Source organism: Lagopus muta, chromosome 32, assembly GCF_023343835.1.
Source record: "Lagopus muta isolate bLagMut1 chromosome 32, bLagMut1 primary, whole genome shotgun sequence".
NCBI classification, from domain to species: Eukaryota; Metazoa; Chordata; class Aves; order Galliformes; family Phasianidae; genus Lagopus; species Lagopus muta.
In genome coordinates, this window is record NC_064464.1 from 946,269 (window position 1) to 964,282 (window position 18,014).

General features: G+C 48.4%; 4 protein-coding genes across 13 annotated transcripts in view; 2 read left to right on the forward strand and 2 right to left on the reverse strand.

The window, feature by feature from the left end:
• Window positions 1-18,014, forward strand: part of LOC125686152 (uncharacterized) — a 94,572-nt gene that overhangs the window by 47,799 nt on the left and 28,759 nt on the right. The window lies entirely within an intron of this gene.
• Window positions 1-18,014, forward strand: part of LOC125686153 (uncharacterized) — a 67,994-nt gene that overhangs the window by 16,440 nt on the left and 33,540 nt on the right. The window lies entirely within an intron of this gene.
• Window positions 378-6,663, reverse strand: LOC125686139 (olfactory receptor 14J1-like). Its single transcript, XM_048929825.1, has 2 exons — window positions 6,567-6,663; window positions 378-1,357 (listed from the first exon to the last, which is right to left on the reverse strand). Exon 2 carries the CDS (start codon window positions 1,332-1,334, stop codon window positions 378-380), a length of 957 nt encoding a protein of 318 aa, XP_048785782.1. The 5' UTR covers window positions 1,335-1,357; window positions 6,567-6,663.
• On the reverse strand, window positions 6,502-12,831 carry LOC125686132 (NACHT, LRR and PYD domains-containing protein 1b allele 2-like). Of its 10 annotated transcripts, none has more exons than XM_048929813.1 (15): window positions 12,662-12,831; window positions 12,137-12,200; window positions 11,744-12,052; window positions 11,425-11,676; window positions 11,114-11,167; window positions 10,763-10,786; window positions 10,117-10,271; window positions 9,458-9,525; window positions 9,090-9,310; window positions 8,727-8,983; window positions 8,352-8,483; window positions 8,109-8,265; window positions 7,917-7,961; window positions 7,628-7,681; window positions 6,502-7,324 (listed from the first exon to the last, which is right to left on the reverse strand). In XM_048929813.1, the coding sequence occupies exons 3-15, from the start codon at window positions 12,036-12,038 to the stop codon at window positions 7,068-7,070; spliced, it is 1,971 nt and encodes a 656-aa protein (XP_048785770.1). In that variant the 5' UTR covers window positions 12,039-12,052; window positions 12,137-12,200; window positions 12,662-12,831; the 3' UTR covers window positions 6,502-7,067. The 10 variants fall into 10 exon arrangements, with proteins under 10 accessions (XP_048785770.1, XP_048785768.1, XP_048785769.1 ...); XM_048929811.1 differs by having other exon boundaries at window positions 12,658-12,831; XM_048929812.1 differs by having other exon boundaries at window positions 12,594-12,831.

Sequence of the window (18,014 nt, forward strand, 5' to 3'; positions counted from 1 at the left end):
CTTGGAATGACAATGGAGCTCTCTAAGTGCACGAAGAGTGTACAGGCATGGTTGACATCAACTCTTCTCCAGATCTCCTCCCCCATACCTGCTGCATTCCCACAGCCTCCACAGAGTCTGCTGGCATCTAATTTGCCTGCAGATATGGAGATAAAACAGAGGCTGTGAGAGCATCAGCACTGACCCTGAATTCATACAGACTCCTGGAAAAAGACGCATGTTTAAGAACACAATAATAACTAATAAAAATTTAAAATATATTTATATATATATAATGCAGGATATACATACAAATGTAAAACAGCAAATGGAGTGTATTTATTAATATAAAAAAATCTATAATATAAGCATGAAAGAAGATAATAGATTATGAGTCATTAGCAAAGAGAGATGAGAATTTTATCTCTGCTGAAAATTGTCCATGTCATCATTTTCCTCACTGCATCCTTGAGCTCCCGGTTCCTCATGCTGTAGATGAGGGGATTCACTGTTGGGGGCACCACCGAGTACAGAACTGCCACCACCACGTCCAGGGATGGGGAGGAGATAGAGGAAGGCTTCCGACAAGCAAAAGAGATGGTACTGAGAAACAAGGAGACCACAGTCAGGTGAGGGAGGCATGTGGAGAAGGCTTTGTGCCGTCCCTGCTCAGAGGGCATCCTCAGCACGGCCCTGAAGATCTGCACATAGGACAGCACAATGAATACAAAGCAACCAAATAAGACAAGGATACTAACCACAAAAAGACCGACTTCCCTGAGATAGGATTTTGAGCATGAGAGCTTGAGGATCTGTGGAAGTTCACAGAAAAACTGGTTCACAGCATTGCCATGGCAGAGAGGCAGAGAAAATGTGTTGGCAGTGTGCAGGAGGGAATAGAGAATCATAGTGCCCCAGGCAGCTGCTGCCATGCTGGCACAAGCTCTGCTGTCCATCAAGGTCCCGTAGTGCAGGGGCTTGCAGATGGCAACGTAGCGGTCATAGGACATGATGGTGAGGATGCAATACTCTGCTGAGAACAAAAACAAAAAGAAAAAGACCTGTGCAGCACATGCTGAGTAGGAGATGTGCCTGGTGTCCCAGAGGGCATTGGCCATGGCTTTGGGGAGAGTGGTGGAGATGCAGCCCAGGTCGAGGAGGGCGAGGTTGAGGAGGAAGAAGTACATGGGGGTGTGCAGGCGGTGGTGGCAGGCTACGGCTGTGCTGATGAGGCCGTTGCCCAGGAGGGCAGCCAGGTAGATGCCCAGCAAGAGCCAGAAGTGCAGGAGCTGCAGCTGTCGCGTGTCTGCCAACGCCAGGAGGAGGAACTGGCTGATGGAGCTGCTGTTGGGCATCTGCAGTTCCTGGGCATGGAGTCCTGTGCAGAGTGCAGGAGATAGTGAGGAGACCATTCTCAGAGACACTTCTGCTATACTTTATTTTGTTTCTTTCTCCCAGATCAGTATTCATTAACCTCCATTACTTGAATTTGATTTCATGAAGTTCAGCATTCCATAAGCAGAGGGCAATTATGAAGCTTATGCATTTGTCTCATTTTTAATCTTATCCTATCTCCCTGGATATTTTCATCTGTTTCCCTGTCTCATATCCTTAACTTCTCTGCTCTTAGTGCACCCCATCCCAACCTGTGTGCACTTAAATTCTGTTAGAGATAGTTGCCTGATTGCAGGATAAGTGCATTATTCATGCCAACAGAAAACAACTGGATTGAAATTTGGTTCTATCCTTCAAGGGAGGAGAGGCTGAAAGTGAACGTGTTCAAGGTTGACAGCCCCTTTTAGATTTCTTCCTCAAATCCTTTCTCTTCCCATGGGAGTAGGAAAACCCCTGCCTTGTCTCTCCTCTTGCAAAAGTGCCCTTAGAAACACTCTGGCATGGAGTGAATCTGTGATCCCCCTGCCCCAGGCAGGAGCTGTGGCAGCAGAAGGCCCCTGCCCTGCCCTGCCCTGCCCTGCCCTGTTGGGGGGGCTCCTTCCCCCCACACATCTCCCCACAGCGCCCTGGGCAGCTCCCCGGGCAGGCTGAGTGCTGAGCCTGGCAGGCGGCACAGTCCCTGCCCCGGCACACAGCCCCTGGGGCACAGCAGGGACCTGCTCTGCAGGACAGCCCTGGGCACCCGGCTGCAGCCCCGGCTGCACAGCCTGCAGCCTTCCTGGGACATGCAGCCCTTAGGGCTGTGCTCTGACTCTGCAGCACAGAAGCCCTCAGCTGGAGCAGGTCCTTCTCAGCAATAAAGAAACATGGAGTGCCTCCAGCCTGATCTGCTGGTCTAACAGACCTCTCCTGGATACTCTTGTGTATTTTGCCCTGCAGCCAGAGGCTTACTGTGTTAAGTTCTGTGAGCGCTGCTCCTCCAGTGAGCTCTCAACGTTCTCCACCTCTATACAATGTATCACATTTCTTTCCCTTCTCTCCTCTAGTTGTCACCTACCGCCCATGCCTACAGAGTCCTCTTGCACTATGCAGAGTTGCTGCTCCTGTACCAGCAGCTACATGAGCTCTCTGCATCCCAGGAGCTTGGCCCAGCTCAGCAGCAGAGGCCCAGCCCGAGGCCTCTCTTTCTCCATCCCATTGGTCTTCCTGCAGATGTCCCTGGGGCTCTGCAGGAAGACACTTAGGAAAATACTGAAGGAGTCCTTGATGTTTCCTCCTTCTGCTGTGCTGAGATTCTCCTTCCCAGGAGCGTCATTTCTCTCATCAGAGACAGTTTGGCAGGAGGGCCACCTCCCCTTGTCCCAACACAGACAGGACACTTGGGCAGTATAAGACAGGGATCACAGGTGCCAAAGCAGAAGGAAATGACTCAGATTCTGAGTCAGCTGAGGCACCTCATTCTGGGTCTGCAGTGCTGGGGCTGGAACAGGGCTCAGCTCCTCCCATACACACCATGTATGCGCATTTCTCCTGTGTGTGCACAAAATGCCCTGGTTTAAGCCCTCATGGTAAATACTGGAGATGGAGATTAGCAGTGCGTTACTGTGATGCAAACATCAGTTGACAGCTCAAGTGAACTGGCAGCTGAAGATGTCCAAAGCATCAGCAGACATCCTTCTTCGCTGAAGCACTGAAGTCACAATAAAACTACTTTTATCTTTGCGTCCACCAGGTGCAAGGACTTTTTCTTGGATTTCACATAAATTGTTGTGAGCTACGGTGTACCAAGATATAAAGTAGATCATTATGGCATCACAATCAAAGGAAACTTGCTAAACTGGGGAAAAGCAGTTAAAGGTTGGCCCAAAGTCACAGAGATTAAGCAGAAGGAGAAATAAAGGGGAGGAAGCAAGTGGTTCTACCACCACCTTAGATGCAATTGAGCATGCCCAGAGAGACATTAGCACATATTCGTGAATTTTTGGGGAAAAAAAATGAATACATATGCCAATGTATTGCATATGTATATGTTTTGCAAGTTGATGGGGTCAACAGGAAGGACAGACGCCAACAAAAGGGATAGGCTTATTTTACTGTCCATTTCAAAGTAATACAAAAATAAAGCTTGCCTATAGACAAAGGATAAGCTCAACAATGAAGAAAATAAGCAAGTTAACACATCTACTCATTACTACATGAGGTTAGAGATAGTGATTAAGAAAGAGACGTCACCAATTGCCCTCATACACATCATCCTGATCTGCAGTTCATGAAGAGCCCCAGTTGCAGCCAGGATCTGGAGAACCTGTCCTGCAACTGAGGAGTCCTACAGAGATGAGCCCTGCCTGTCAGGGAGGTCTCCAAAGTCACTGCAAGCAGATCCAGCCTTTTGGGCCACTCTGTGATTTATTACAAGCTCTGTGCAACTAAGGGATGCTGGGAAGATGGGGAAGTTGATGATAGTAAAGAGAGAAATTCTAGCAAACATTTTACAGAGTGGGGAGATCACCACCAGGGATACTGTGACATCTCATTGAATTGCAGGGCCACAGTTCTGATGTAATGTGTAATGGAAAGCATCCTTTATTCTCAGAGCCAGATGCACGGGAGACTCCTTCCTCCTGATCGTGCATGCCTGGCACAAAAGAGCTTCAGCTGATCTGCATTCAGACACTGCTTCAGCCCCTGGAGCTGCCCTATGGTAGAGAACAGCTGCAGTCTGCAATGAAAGCCCAGTCCTGGAGGTAAGGGGCTGCCAGGCACCTCAAAGCAGGTGAGCAATCGAGCCAAACTGCCAGCCGAACCAAAGGCAACATTAAAAGTGCCCCAAGAGCATCTTGTCTGCTGGATCCCCTCGGAGAATAAGGGAGCTGGTGGAGAGGTGTGTATAGAAGAGAATTAAGAGAATTACCAACATGGAAGTCAGTAATCAAAAGGAGGCTGGGGAATTATTACTGCATTCAGAGGTCCACACATGCAGAGCTATGGAGCAAGGTCACTTCATCTGTGAGGACTGGGGGAGAAATACAGTCCCAGTAAAGGGACATATAATAAAAGAGGAACAGAAAGCCTCAGTAAATAAAAGGTAACGAGGATTACTGCAACATGATTAAATCTGTCTCCTGGATGAAAACGAATCCCCTTTGTCACGACCTTCCAAGCTTGTGATTCTCTGCATGAGCAATGGAGGGCACTTACCTTGGGTGCAGAGCTGCTGCACCTCAGCTGCAGGCAGCCCGGCTCCGTGGAGTCGCATAGAGCAGCAGATGCCGGGTGCCCTCAGCCCAGAGCTGGCTGCAGGACGGCTTTGGTGCACTGCTGCCAGCACGGTGCTGCCCAGATGGCTTCCAGCTGGGCTCTCGCCGATTCACAGGGTGCCCCTCCGAGTGCTGCTGTCTGCAGAGCTGTCAGCTCCACCACAGTCTTTTCCTACCCGGAGTGCCTGGGAAGAGCTCGACTCCCAGGCTGCTCCCCTACCAGGGCATTGCTCATCATCACGTCAGATCACCACCCCGGGGGTTCGTGTTTTACCATGCTAACTAAGCACGGGTTTCTCTAAAGCATCTTGGCTTCCTTCTGCTGGGATGTGGCACAACCTTGTGCTCAGCCATTCCTACTTTCTTGTCCTCGCGTTCCTTTACACTCCTCTCCCTCATGAAGATGCCTTCACAAGAGATTGCACTCTCTGCCTGCCCTGCTCTTGAGGGCAGCATCTCTGTGCAGCTGGGTCACTTCTTCACTGAGCCCTGCCGATGGCAGAGTTTACACGTTTTAACTATGGAGCAAATGAGGCTCTTAATGGTGGAACAGCTCACAGCTACTCCTGGCATGAAGAAAGCTGCCGAACCTCTTTCTTCTGAGCTGAAAAGAATTCCTTTTCACTTACACTCTGGCGATAACTGAGCTCTTTCTCATCATTTTCTGATAACGTTCTTTCCTGATTCATCAATAGGTGCTCTTTTGAAGGCATCAGCATGGTTAAAAATTCCTCGTACCTGGTAGATGCGAAGATTAAAGTCATCTGTTGTGACTTCATTGCTCCTGTGAAGCAGGATCGTTGAGAAAAGCAAGGCTGTTCGCACACCTAGCAAAGCTGAACTGGAACATTTTAGAATTAGCATTCATTGATTCCTTTTGTTAAACTCATATTGGTCCTTAAGCCAGATCCCTATTGCTAAACTAGTCTTTGTCACACTCAAGGTCAGAGATTTTTTATGAAATGTCACTCTCCCTGTACTTCATCACTGACAGTAATTGTGCACAAATGTCCATACTGTTAACAAGTGATGACGTGAGTAAGGAGGGACTATAAAGCAATGATTGTTTTTCTCTGGTAAAAGAGGGCTTATGAAAGTCTGCTATAAAGCCATGATCAGATTTTTGATTGCAACTCTCTTCATTCCACTTGAAAAAATTGCAAGCAGCATTGGCTGCAAATATTTGAAAGTATAATGATTATTTATTTATGTATTTACTTATTGTAATCCAAACCTATTCTCAAATTCCTTTATCACAACGAAGAACAAGGCAGATCTTTTATTACTCACAGAACTGCATTTAGCCAATGGATCCAAACGCATGAAGTGATTGGCCATAACTTGAGCTGGCCCTGCACCATGCCCTCCCTGTCCCTGGTTTCAGCCCAGCCCACACCAGCGTTTGGTTGGTGGTGAGGGTGCTGAGGGCCTGGGCTGCTTAGTGGGAAGAGTCACCCCATGGTAACATGGGGAAGGGAGTGCAGGCTGCACTGTGAGCTGTGCCAGGCCGCAGGTTGGACATGCCTGCCATAACCTACAGAAACTCCACGCAATGGGGAGCTCACACTCTTAACACCCTATGGACAAACATGGACACCTGTCAACCACATGGAGACCCCACAACCCATGGAGACACCACAAACCCATGGAAACCTCAGAACCCCACAAAGAACTCAACTCCTCGGGCCTCTGCCCCTCTCAGCTACTGATCATCTCCCACTCCTGAGGCACTGTCTCTATGGTGATGGCCTCCTCTGAAGAGGATGGAATTTGGTAGATTGAAGGTCAATCTCCTCAAGTTTGTAGAGATTATTCCTGAGAGATAAATTCCCTGCCCTGGTGTGTTTGGGAATTTGAAGAATCAAATGGCTGAATCAAAAATGGTCAATTTTAATGAAATAAGTCAAATGGTGATTGGAAGAAGGGTCACCTTACACTTCTTGGTCTATGGAAGAAATTCCTGCTGACAGTGCACTCATAGTCCATCAAGGGAAAACAAAAAGTAGAAACAGTGGGTTCAGTCTCAACGTTGTCCTTCAGAGACAAGGAATCAGAAATAATTGATCAGAAATATGGGAAGAATGAGTGAAAAGGGAACAACTTAGCCACAAGTGTACCAAATGTGATAATGTGCTGGTGTTGGCAAGAGAGGGAAACCGCCCTGGAAATGATTTTTACGCTCACTAAGAGCAAATTACATAGAAAACAATGTATACATTTCCACATGTGGGAATGAGGCTATAATGAAACATCCCATCCCAAATCTAGTATCTTCCAGCCCCATAATGGTCACACCCAGTGAAGGTGAAACTAAGTACCCAATAAGAAACTGTAAAAAACCGAGGTCTCCCTGAGTGGTATAGAGCTCATCCAGAAACTCATCTTTCCCACATCCTCCATGGGCCATGCTCTCTCAGAGCCTCCCCGAGATGGATTTCACTGTCCCTGGAGGTCCTGGAGAAGGTGATCATTGGTTTTCTTCAGCGCATCAAGGAACAGATCCTTGCAGGCAACATCCCAGCTTGGCATGAAGCTGTAGAGGAGCCGCATCTGCTCCTGCGGTGTGGGCATTCCTCGGATGCTCTGATACTGCTCATTGGTCAGGACGCGCCCATAGAGTTGGTCCAGGACAGGGCTGACTGATGTCACACGTTGGATCAGCTGCTCTCGGTGTTGCTCCACAAAATGCAGCCCTGGTGTGGGTGAGTGGTTGGATGCTCGTGCTCAGCAGGCGACATCCCACCTGCACTAGGGCTGAAGGACCCTCAATCTCTGCTTCTGCTGGACCCTGGCATGGCGTATCACCTCTCCTGCCTCAGCTGAGACTTTGGGCAAGGAGATAGAGTTTGACAATCTCTTGGTAAAGCTCATCCTAGTCCTCCTCATCTCAATCTCTATCTCGGTTTTGAAGATCTTCCGTCTGCTTTGGCATTGTGCCCTCATGGCCTCCCTCCGTGGGGCAGGTTGGTGAGGAAAAAAGGCAGCCCAAAACTCACCTTTTTGTTGGGCCTGGACAGAAGAGGATGGCTGGTGCTCCATGAGTGATGGATCTGCAAGGTTGGGAGGCAGGAAGAAGCAGGTTCATTGGAAATCCATGGGAAGCATTTTGGGGATGTGGCTTGTGACCTCATGCTGTCCCATTGGCCTGGATGTTGGACTGGGATGTACACATTTCCTCATGAATGTGTCAGAAGCCATGCTGAGCAAGAAAACCCTCTCTCCACGTTGGATGAGGAAAGACCTGGACCTCCAGGCCAAAACCACCACCCTAATGGATGAACAAACCTGAAAACAATGATGTGGAAAAGGCAACTGGTGGCTCGATGTCTCCTGGAGGAGAACAAGAAGAATGAAGGACATGAATTGAAGACAGGAGGTTGGGACACACACCGTGAGAGATGTTTGCACCCCTTCCTCCTTTTCCAAACTTGTATGCATCCTCAAGACCTCACCTGGGGCTGCATCCTGCCTCCCTACCTGCTCTCAGGAAGGTGGCCCAGAGCGGGCTGTGCTCCATTTTGCTCTCCTGTGACACCTTTGTCAAGGTGAGCTGCATTCCCTCCTTCAGGTCCTTGCTGTAGATCTCGGTGTAGAGCTGGCGGCTGCCTGAAGTCAGGTAGATGAATTTCAGCTCCTGGCAGAGGCAAGTTGGTGCATTAAGGTGAGCTCATAGTGAACATGATCCCTCATAGTGATCATGAGGGGCAGGGTCCAACATACTTGGGGGTTTATCTCTGCCTCAGAGGGACTGGACACACGGTACCGTGTGTTAAACTTCAGTGGCTGGGAGGTGTGAGGAGGTTTGTCCACCAGGAAGGAATGGCCCCGTCTCTTCTCATCCTTCTCCACTGCCTGCAAAATGATTGTGTGGTGAGTGTGGAGACAAATGGTGATGGGAGAGACAAGAAGAGGGCAAGGAGACCAAGTGAGGAAGAAGAGCCACAAAGAGATCAGGAGAGCAGGGTCCCAGTAGTGCCTCGTGGGAGTCTGTTTGCCAGAGGTGCTTCACAATCCCAATCTCTTCCAGGAGGCACCCATTTTTTGACTGCCTACATGTGACCACAAAACTGAATCAGAAACCAAACCTGTGCTTACCTTCTCCAGGCCATGATTGTTGGGGATGAGGTAGAGATGAAGGGTGATGTCTGCAGCCCTGATGACACGGTAGAGCAGCACAAGGCAGTGCACAGGTATGAAGGGGAATGAGGCTGAAAGCAAGATGACACCCATAGGTGAGAAGCTGGGGTCTCTCAGCACTGCATGGAATGGCGTCACTGCATCAGGATTCTCCAGGCACAAGTTCCCATCCACAAGGTGGCCAATATGCATCCCAGACATGCTTAACTTCCTCTCTGTGAATGGACATAATGTTCACAGATTGACTCATCTGACTGGGGATCGGGTGCGTTGTCCCCCAGGGCTGTTTCAGTCACCGAGCCTTCATCCTTGCTGCAGTACCTGAGAGACACAGGAAGTGTGGGAGGTGAATGGCCTCAACAGCACGTGGTTCAGCACGGATGTCAAACACGGGTCCAGCCTCCATCCATTCAGAGGGGATTCCTGCAGGCAGGTGACTTTCCCAGAAGGAGTACTCATACTCAATTGTGGTGGCCATCCTCACTAAGAACTTGAGCTTTGTCTCAGTGCACCGGAAGAAGCCAGCCCGAGGAAAATGAGCTCTGCAGAGTGGTAGAAGGAGAGAAGAAAGAAAGGATCTTGCAGGCTGGACACTGGGCTACTGGGCTGTGGGATCACCCTGTCTTTTTTTTTTTTTTTTTGGTGGCTATTTGCTCAGGAGAGGGCACCTCCTGCTGTCAGGTGCTCACCTGTATATCTCTTTCTTGCCATCTTTGCCCCCAGTAATCTCTGGTTTCACTTCTTCTGCCCCATCCTCCTGAGCAAGAAGCACAGAATCACAGACAGGTTTAAGCTCAGTATCAAGGCTGGTTTGGTTTAATGGATTCCTCATTCCTGGAGGATTTTAAGAGACATGTGGATGTGATGACTGGGGACATGGTTCAGTGGCAGGCTCATAGTAGTAGTTGGTGACTGGACCGGAACATGTGTCTCTTTTCCAACCAAAGTGATTCTACAAATTCTGTGATGCTATTATTCTACCGTTTTCCAGTTTGATGATGCTCTGTCTGATGCAGACTGTGTTCAGACAGGTCTGCATTTGTGCTTTGAACTGATGATCTTAGAGGCCTTTTCCAAACTACACCATCCCATGATCGTATGATCTGGTCCAAACCTTCCTGCAGGGCTACCCAGAGTGTGTTTCTCAGACCCAAGTCCAACAGCATTTTGAAGAACCTTGGGGAAGGAGACTCTGGAACCTCTCAGGGCAACCCAATGCTCTCAGGCTTTCTTCATGGGAGAAGTGCACCAGGATCTGAATCCCTGGTGAGCAATCACCAGAGACAGATAAGTGCAAGGCTGTCCTAGAAAACCACTCTGAAATAAGCAGGAGAGCACAGCACCTTACCTCTTGACTTGAGCATGCCATGCATTTGGGACTTGAGCCTCTGCCACTGCTGCTCTCCACATCAAAAGGCTCGTCTTCTGGATGTGCAGGAGTTGTGAATGGGAACAGCTTTCCCACCTGCTCTCTCAGTTTTGAGACTGTGCCGTAGAATGAAGCTGTAAGGCAAGGAGTGAGCATTTATCTCCCTCTGTCCCCAAGGGCTGCAATGGCCTCTTCTTGACCCCCCTAAGTTGCCATTTCCCTCATTATACTGGCTTCATTAGTGCATAAGAAAGGTCAAAAGGCAAGAACTATCCAGATCCTTGTATATCTTAAGTGCCAGGAGAGCCTGGCATTTGAATTGATCTTGGTTGACCTATGTGATCACTGGCTGATTGTAGGCCTCACACATTGCTTAGCTTACACACCGCTGTCTTATCATGATAAGGTAAGTCATGATAATGTATCTGTCAGAAATATTTCTCACTTTCTTAACCTGAAAAGCTCTGTTGGAGCTAGGTCCCTGACCTGCATGCAGAGGGAAAAAACAAAGAGCCCAAGCCAGTCCTGCTTTTGGAAGGCTGTGTCCGGAGGGATGGAAGGTGTTGTACGGAAGGTGATGTAGTTCAGCAAAGGAAGTGACGGTGCTGAGCAGCTCAGAGCTCACCTTGTGTATTAGATATCCAGGCATCTGCAGGAGAGAGGAGATGGCAGTGAGGCAGAGAAATATAAGTGAGGTGATTGCTTTGAGACCCTGGGGAAGGCTGCTTGGGGCAGAGCAAAATGGCTCCTAACTAAAGAAATGCAGTAAAGCAAAAGGAGAATGCACTTGTGGCCTACGAGAGGGCGTCCTGCTGCACTGAGTACATAGCTGAAGGAAGGTAACCAAAAGCCAAGGACTATCTGGAAACTTGTCCATTTTAACCAGCGTTACTTCACAGAATGGCTCAGGAGGGGACTCTGGGGAGATGATGCAGTTTAACAAAGGGATGATTGTGTTTAACAGTTCAGAACTCACCCAGATTTACTATCCAGCCTTCAAATGCCGAGGAGTAGTGGGTCAATCCATCTCCTACAGATAGGGAGCAGTGGTGAGTTGGATAAATCTAGGGTTAAAGAATTACCTCTGCAGAAATGTGGTCCAAGAATAAGACTTCCTCATGTGCTCTCTACATCCTCCACTACTTGCATCTGCAGCTGCTGAGTAATAGCTCCCACACAAATGCCTCCTGTCCCTCCCAAGTACAAAGGTGTGTAGATGTCCCTGTGATCCTCCTTTCTTTCTGAAGGCTTTTCTCAACTGCGAAGATAATTGAATTTCATTCTTACCTGCATATTGCAAGAAGAGGGAGAGATTATTTCTCCTCAGCACATTGTACAGACAATATTTGGCTGTGGCATCCCACACTGGCACAAGTTCATAGAGCTTCTGCATTCTCTTCTGGTTGGTACTCTCTGCCATGATGCTATCATGCTGCTTGGAGCTCAGCACACCTTCCTGGAGGAGTTCCTCGATAGTCCCTCCCACATTATTGGCTCGCTGGATTATAAACTCTTTGTTCTGCTCAACAAACCTTGCGCCTTGCAGAGAAGAGGAGAATGAGTTCAGTCACTCAGTGCTGCCATGACCTCACCTCCCCCAGCTCACCTGTTTGCAGCGTGTCCAGGAGACGTTTGGCCTGGTGCACCTGTCCCATGGCTCTCAGCACATCCACTGTCACCTCTACGCAGTAGGACCTCCCGTAGTGGCTGTACAGCAGGGTGGCAAGTGCAGCTGGTGACAGCCCTGCCACACTCTCCAGGTCAACGCGCTCATACCCCTCCCTGGGCTGGAACTTGCTGAGTTCCCTTTTGAATTTCCAGAAGTCATGCTTCTCCAGGAACTTCAGGGTGTCCCACAGTAGACTTGTCACTGTGTTCTCTGTACTGCCTCCTGATGCCATCGTGCATCACAGCTCTGGTGCGGAGAGGTGCTTGAGGGACTTTGGGGATGCGATTCTTAACAGCAAGAGGTTTTCAGGACAGCCAAGACCCCTCTCACTTGATTCTGTGGGGACACCAAGATTCTTCTGGGGATTCCTTCAGCATGAGGACTGGTTACAGTGCTGTGGTAATAATTAGAACTTTATTACTACATTAAAATTTAGGAGGAGGAATTGCATAAACATTTTAGCAAGATGAATCAGCTGTTAAACTTTTCACTGGCAGTCATTCCTGAGCCATCTGGTGGAAAGTGAGAACACATAGCTGAATGATATCTATGTCATGCCATGAGCCACTGCTTATCTGACTTTGGGATCTTTGGCAAATTCAGGACAGACCTCAGGATTCTGGTTACAAGCCGACTGTCAGAAATGCACATACACAGAAATACACAGAGATAAACATTTTAGTAAGCAGCACAATTTTCCATTACCTTCAATCTTGAGGCTGCACAGAGCAATTAGCATATCTTTCTCATTACCTTGAATCCTTAGTAGCTCCAACTTTTCACTTACCTGGATGACCTTTGGTAGGCCTGCTGCTCAACAGTGTGAAATTATAACTAGACTCAGATTTTACCTACAGAAGTCGCTCTTTTGGTCTTCAGAGGAAGAAGATGAAGGTGTAGACATCCCTGGTCACCAAGGGCCCACAGGCTTTGCAGCAGCTCAGGTCTGAGCCCCTCTTAGGGTGTGCTGCTGCAGGATCTTGTGGGCTACTTCTCAGTTTTACTTTCACTTCCTGATCGAGCACTGGTTGTCCCCACCCCTAGTGAGATAACACCTGGACTTTGATATTACTGAGGGGCGGAACCCCACTGCCAGCTGGAGGCTGGCCTGAAATGAATGTCCCCAGAGTCGGGTTATGCAGTGGATGAGAAGAAAGTGGAATAACAGGTGAGAGACTGCTTCTTTATGCAGCTGTGTGCCTTGGCATGGAATCAGGGAATGAAAGAATCAGAGAGGCAGAGAATCATCACTAGTATGCCCTCACAGCACAGAAAGCCAACAGTACCCTGGCCAGCAGGTGACCCTCTACTCTGTGCTGTGAGACCTCATCGGGAGTACTGCATCCAAATGTGGAGCCATCAGTGCAGGAGAGACTCAGAGATGTTGGAACACATCCAGAGGAGGGCCACAAAAATGATCCAAGGGATGGAACATCTCTTCTATGGGGACAGGCTGAAAGAGCTGGGACTGTGCAGCCTGGAGAAGAGGAGGTTACAAGGTGAGCTGATAGCAGCCTTTAGTACATAAAGGGGAGCTACAGGACAGAAGGGATCAGACTCTTTAGCAGAGTCTGTGGTGATAGGATAAGGGGAAATGGTCTCAAACTTACAGACAGGAGATTTAGGTTGATACAAGGAAAAAGTATTTTACAGTGAGGGTGGTGAGGCACTGGAACAGATTGCCCAGAGGTGTGGAGGATGCCCCATCACTGGAGACATTCAAAGTCAGGCTGGACCAGGCGCTGGCCAACCTGATTAAGCTGTGGATGCCCCTGTTCATTGCAGGGTTGTTGGACTAGATGGCCTTTAAAGTTCCCTTCCAACTACAAGAATTCTATGATTTAACTGAACACAAATGGCAAAAGCCTCAGTGGCACACAGGGCAAGTAAGGGCAATAATCCCTGATCCTAATTCCGTGTGTAGTAAGCGTTATAAACAAGAGGATATTTCTACAGTGAAGTACAAGAGGGAGAAGTACGGAATGGTGTGACTTATCTGCCATGTAGGAAATTCACAGTGAATTACCTGAAATGTTTGAAGACAGTTGGGGTTGAAGGGTAAATTATCAAGTGTGGACTTAGGGCTAAGAAGGAGGATATTAAAGGCTGACAGTGCTTCCAGGAAGAGTCTATCCTGAAAAAACCTTTATAGTCACCAGCTACAGAAAACAACAACAACAAACCCTGGTGGAAAACTGCACTAGTGCAAAGCATGCAGGTTGGCATAGTGCTGTCTGACAGCTCCTGGCAGTGAGGCCATGTGCAGCAGGCCAGGTGAGTTCTGTGGGGATGGAGTTGTTCCCACACCAATGCAACCCCATATTTAACAAAAGCCACCTGGCACCTGAAAGCATAGCATCCCCTTTCAGCGCATGTCACCATTAACAGCAGCCAATGGAAGATGAGTGAAGCTGGAGTCAAGTGTCAGTAAAACCCACAGAAAGGACCGAGGAAACCACGAGTAAAGTGAGGGTAAACATTGAGTAAATTGTGAGTAAAACCCAGAGTAAAGATGAGTAAAATCAGTAGTGTGGTTGTACACCTGGAGCAGAATAAGAATAAACCCAAGTAAAATGGAGTAAACCCAATGTAAAGTGTGTGTAAACCTGGTGTAAAGTGTGAGTAAATCCAGAAGGAAAGTAAGGGTAAACCTGGAGTAATGTGTGAGACAACCCAAAGAAAATAGTGAGTAAATTCAGAGTTAAGTGATAGTAAACCTGGAGTAATCTGTGTGTAAACCCAGAGTAAAATGTGAATGCACCCTAAGAAGAGTAAAAGTAAACCCCTTGAAAAGTGTGTAGACTCCCTCTGTCTGAGTTGCCACCGTCTTCCTGCAGTAATCCCGCTGTCTTGCAGAGACCATGATGAAACCTGTGGTCTAAGACTGCCATGAGGAAAGCTGGTCTCCTGAGCCAAGAGGGACAACCCTTACACACCCTGCCACTTGGCCGCCTTCTCACACCCACAGCTGCAGCACCGTAGAGGCAGCGTGGGCTGAGCTCACACACAGACTTATCCTCCCTCTCTTCAGCAGGCAGCAACAACCCACTGTGCTCTGTGGCCAGAGGCAAACCTCCCCCCAGGCTATTGAAAGGTTATCACCATGAGTCAAGTGTCCAGGTTAAGAGTGGGCAGTGCCAGCCCCACCCTTCACACTCAACAGCCTGCCTACAAGCTGCCAGCCTACCAGCACAACTGCAGCATTGTTGCTGGCTGAAAAAACAGCCTACCCTGAAAGTGATCTACTTCAGGGTTTACTCACAGTTTACTCCAGGTTTACTCACACTTTAGACCGGGTTTTACTCACACTTTACTCCAAATTTTACATGCACTTTACATCTTACACAATGAGCTCAGATGGGGAACCTCAGCCATCCAGGAATCCTAGAGGTGATCATTGACTGGCCTGGAGGTAAAAAGTTTGGTACATTACCAGGAGAAGAAGTATCATGTGCTAAAGAGTCCCCACCATACAATGGACTACCAGAGAATGAAAAGAAATATGCCCTGTTCACAGATGGATCGTGTCGTATTGTGGGAAAGCATCGCAGATGGAAATCTGCTGTGTGGAGCCCCACATGACAAGTTGCAGAGGCCACTGAAGGGAAAGGAGAATCAAGGCAATGTGCAGAGGTAAAGGCTGTCCAACTGGCCTTAGATGTTGCTGAACGGGAGAGGTGGCCAATGCTCTATCTTTACACTGACTCATGGACAGTGGTAAATGCCCTATGGGGGTGGTTACAGCAGTGGGAGCAAAATAACGGGCAAAGAAGGGGTAAACCTATTTGGGCTGCTGAACTGTGGAAAGACATTGCTGCCAAATAAAGGATATGGCTGTAAAGGCGCATCATGTGGATGCTCATGTGCCCAAGAGTCGGGCTACTGAAGAACAGCAAAATAACCATCAGGTAGACCGAGCTGCCAGGATTGAGGTGGCTCAAATAGACCTGGACTGGAAGAAAACAAGGGTGAATTATTTCAGGCTTGATGGGCCCATGAGACCTCACACCATCAAGGAAGAGATGCAACATGTAAGTGGGCTAGAGAACAAGGGGTGGATTTAACTATGGACACTACTGCACAGGTTATTCATAACTGTGACACATGTGCCACAAGTAAACAAGCCAAGAGGATGAAACCTCTCTGGGGGGAAGGGCAATGGCCGAAGCGTAAATATGGGGAGGCATGGCAGGTTGATTATATCACCTTGCCACGATCTCGCAGTGGTAAGCGTTATGTGCTCACCATGGTGGAGGCAACCACTGGGTGGCTTGAAACATATGCAGTACTCCATGCTACTGTCCAAAACACCATCTTGGGTCTGGTGAACCAAGTCCTGTGGCAAAATAGCACCCCAGAAAGGATTGAGTCAGATAATGGAACTCATTTCAAAATTCTCTTGCAAACACTTGGGCCAAAGATCATGGCACTGAGTGGATTTATCGTATTCTCTACCATGCACTAGCCTCTGGTAAAATACAAGGGGTTGTTCAAAACTATGCTGAAAGCAATGGGTGGCGGAACATGTAAGCACTGGGAGAAGCATTTGGTAGAAGTCACCTGGTTGGTGATAGACCAGAGGATCTATCAATCGTGATGGTCCTACCCAACCCAGCTGCCTACATACAGAAGAGGGTGATAAAGTCCCTGTTGTACATGTATACAGCAAGTTGGGAAAAGCAGTTTGGGTCTTTCTAGCTTCTGGAAGGGACAAATCTCTCCATGGTACTGTTTTTGCTCAGGGACCTGGGTCCACTTGAGGGTGATGCAGAAAAATGGGGATGTTCAATGTGTACCACAAGGAAACTTGATGCTGGGGGAGTGCAGTCAGTAATTCTATGTATATATATGTATATAGACGTGTGTATAATGCATTTTAATCACTGTTTGTTTGTTTATATGTATATATCTTAAGCATGATGTAGTAATGTAGAGAAAGGGGTGGGATGTCATGGTTTTGTGATTTTTTGGTTTTCAGTATTCCATATCAGAACATCATGTAGTGCACTGGGAATTCAAGTGTTAATGTTCCAATTCCAGGTACCCATCCCTATACTTTACAGCAGTCACGGGATCTGGCCCTTCAAGGTGGGGGGGCGGTCTCTTACTGCCTTGCAGTGGATGCTGGAGGTGCTTTCCTAGCCATTCCAAGGTTTTCAGGTTTGTCTCAGTCTCAGGAACACTCTCTCACTCATCTTGTCTGATTTATTAGTCTTAACTTCTGTTAGATTGTATTATATTGTGTAATCTTGCATTCTGATATCACAGTTAATAAAATAAGTTTTCCTGCATAGCTCGTTGCCACTGTTTTTGTTTTTGTTTTGTCTTGTTTGTTTGTTTGTTTTTTCCTTCCTTGATCCCAGCTCCCATCTCCCTATCCCTTTTCCCTTTTCCCTTTTCCCTTTTCCCTTTTCCCTTTTCCCTTTTCCCTTTTCCTTCCCATTTTGTGGGGCTGGGAGGCCGGGGCAGGGGCCCATTGTCTCCTGTCACAAGCATAGATTGATCTAGTTAACTCCGTGACAGCAAGGAAAGAATGAAGAGATTTTTGCCTCAACCCGGGAATTGTTGAACTGTGTTTTCTCCCCTATCCTGTTGAGGAGGGGCAGAGACAGAGCAGCATAGGGGGCACCTGAGAGCCAGGCAAGGTGAGCACAGCACAGCTGGGCGCTGAGTTCCAGGCTGATTATGAGGTCCCCAGCATGTCCCCTACAGCTCTCAGCCAGTCCTGTTCTGAGCTCTGCTGAGCTCTGGGCCAGGAGATGGACTGGGCCTGGCTGCCCTTTCGCCAGCGAAGGCACTGAGCTCAGGGGAAATGTGGAGTGGTTCCATTTCAGCCCTCAGCCCTCAGCAGATTACAGTGAAAAGTGCTGCTGGGAACCACTGGCATGAGAGCTGGGTCTGGTGGTAGCTTCCTTGGGCAGTGTCTCCTTTTTGTTCACACAACAGGAAGCTTTTCTGGATCTGTGCCCTGAGACACCCTGCTTCATGGCCCCACAGCCACGGGGTGGAGTCCAGGGCCTCAGGATCACCTCTGCCAGCTCCCTCCTCTTGTGGGCTCTCAGAGGCTGCTGTCCTTGCATGGTCTGAGCAGAGGACTTATCCTGTGAATGATCACAACCAGATCCTGGTGCTCTATCTATCCCCCAGCATGCTCTTCTTCTACCAGGGTTGACTTTGGGTAATGACCAGCATGAGGGTTGGGAGAGGA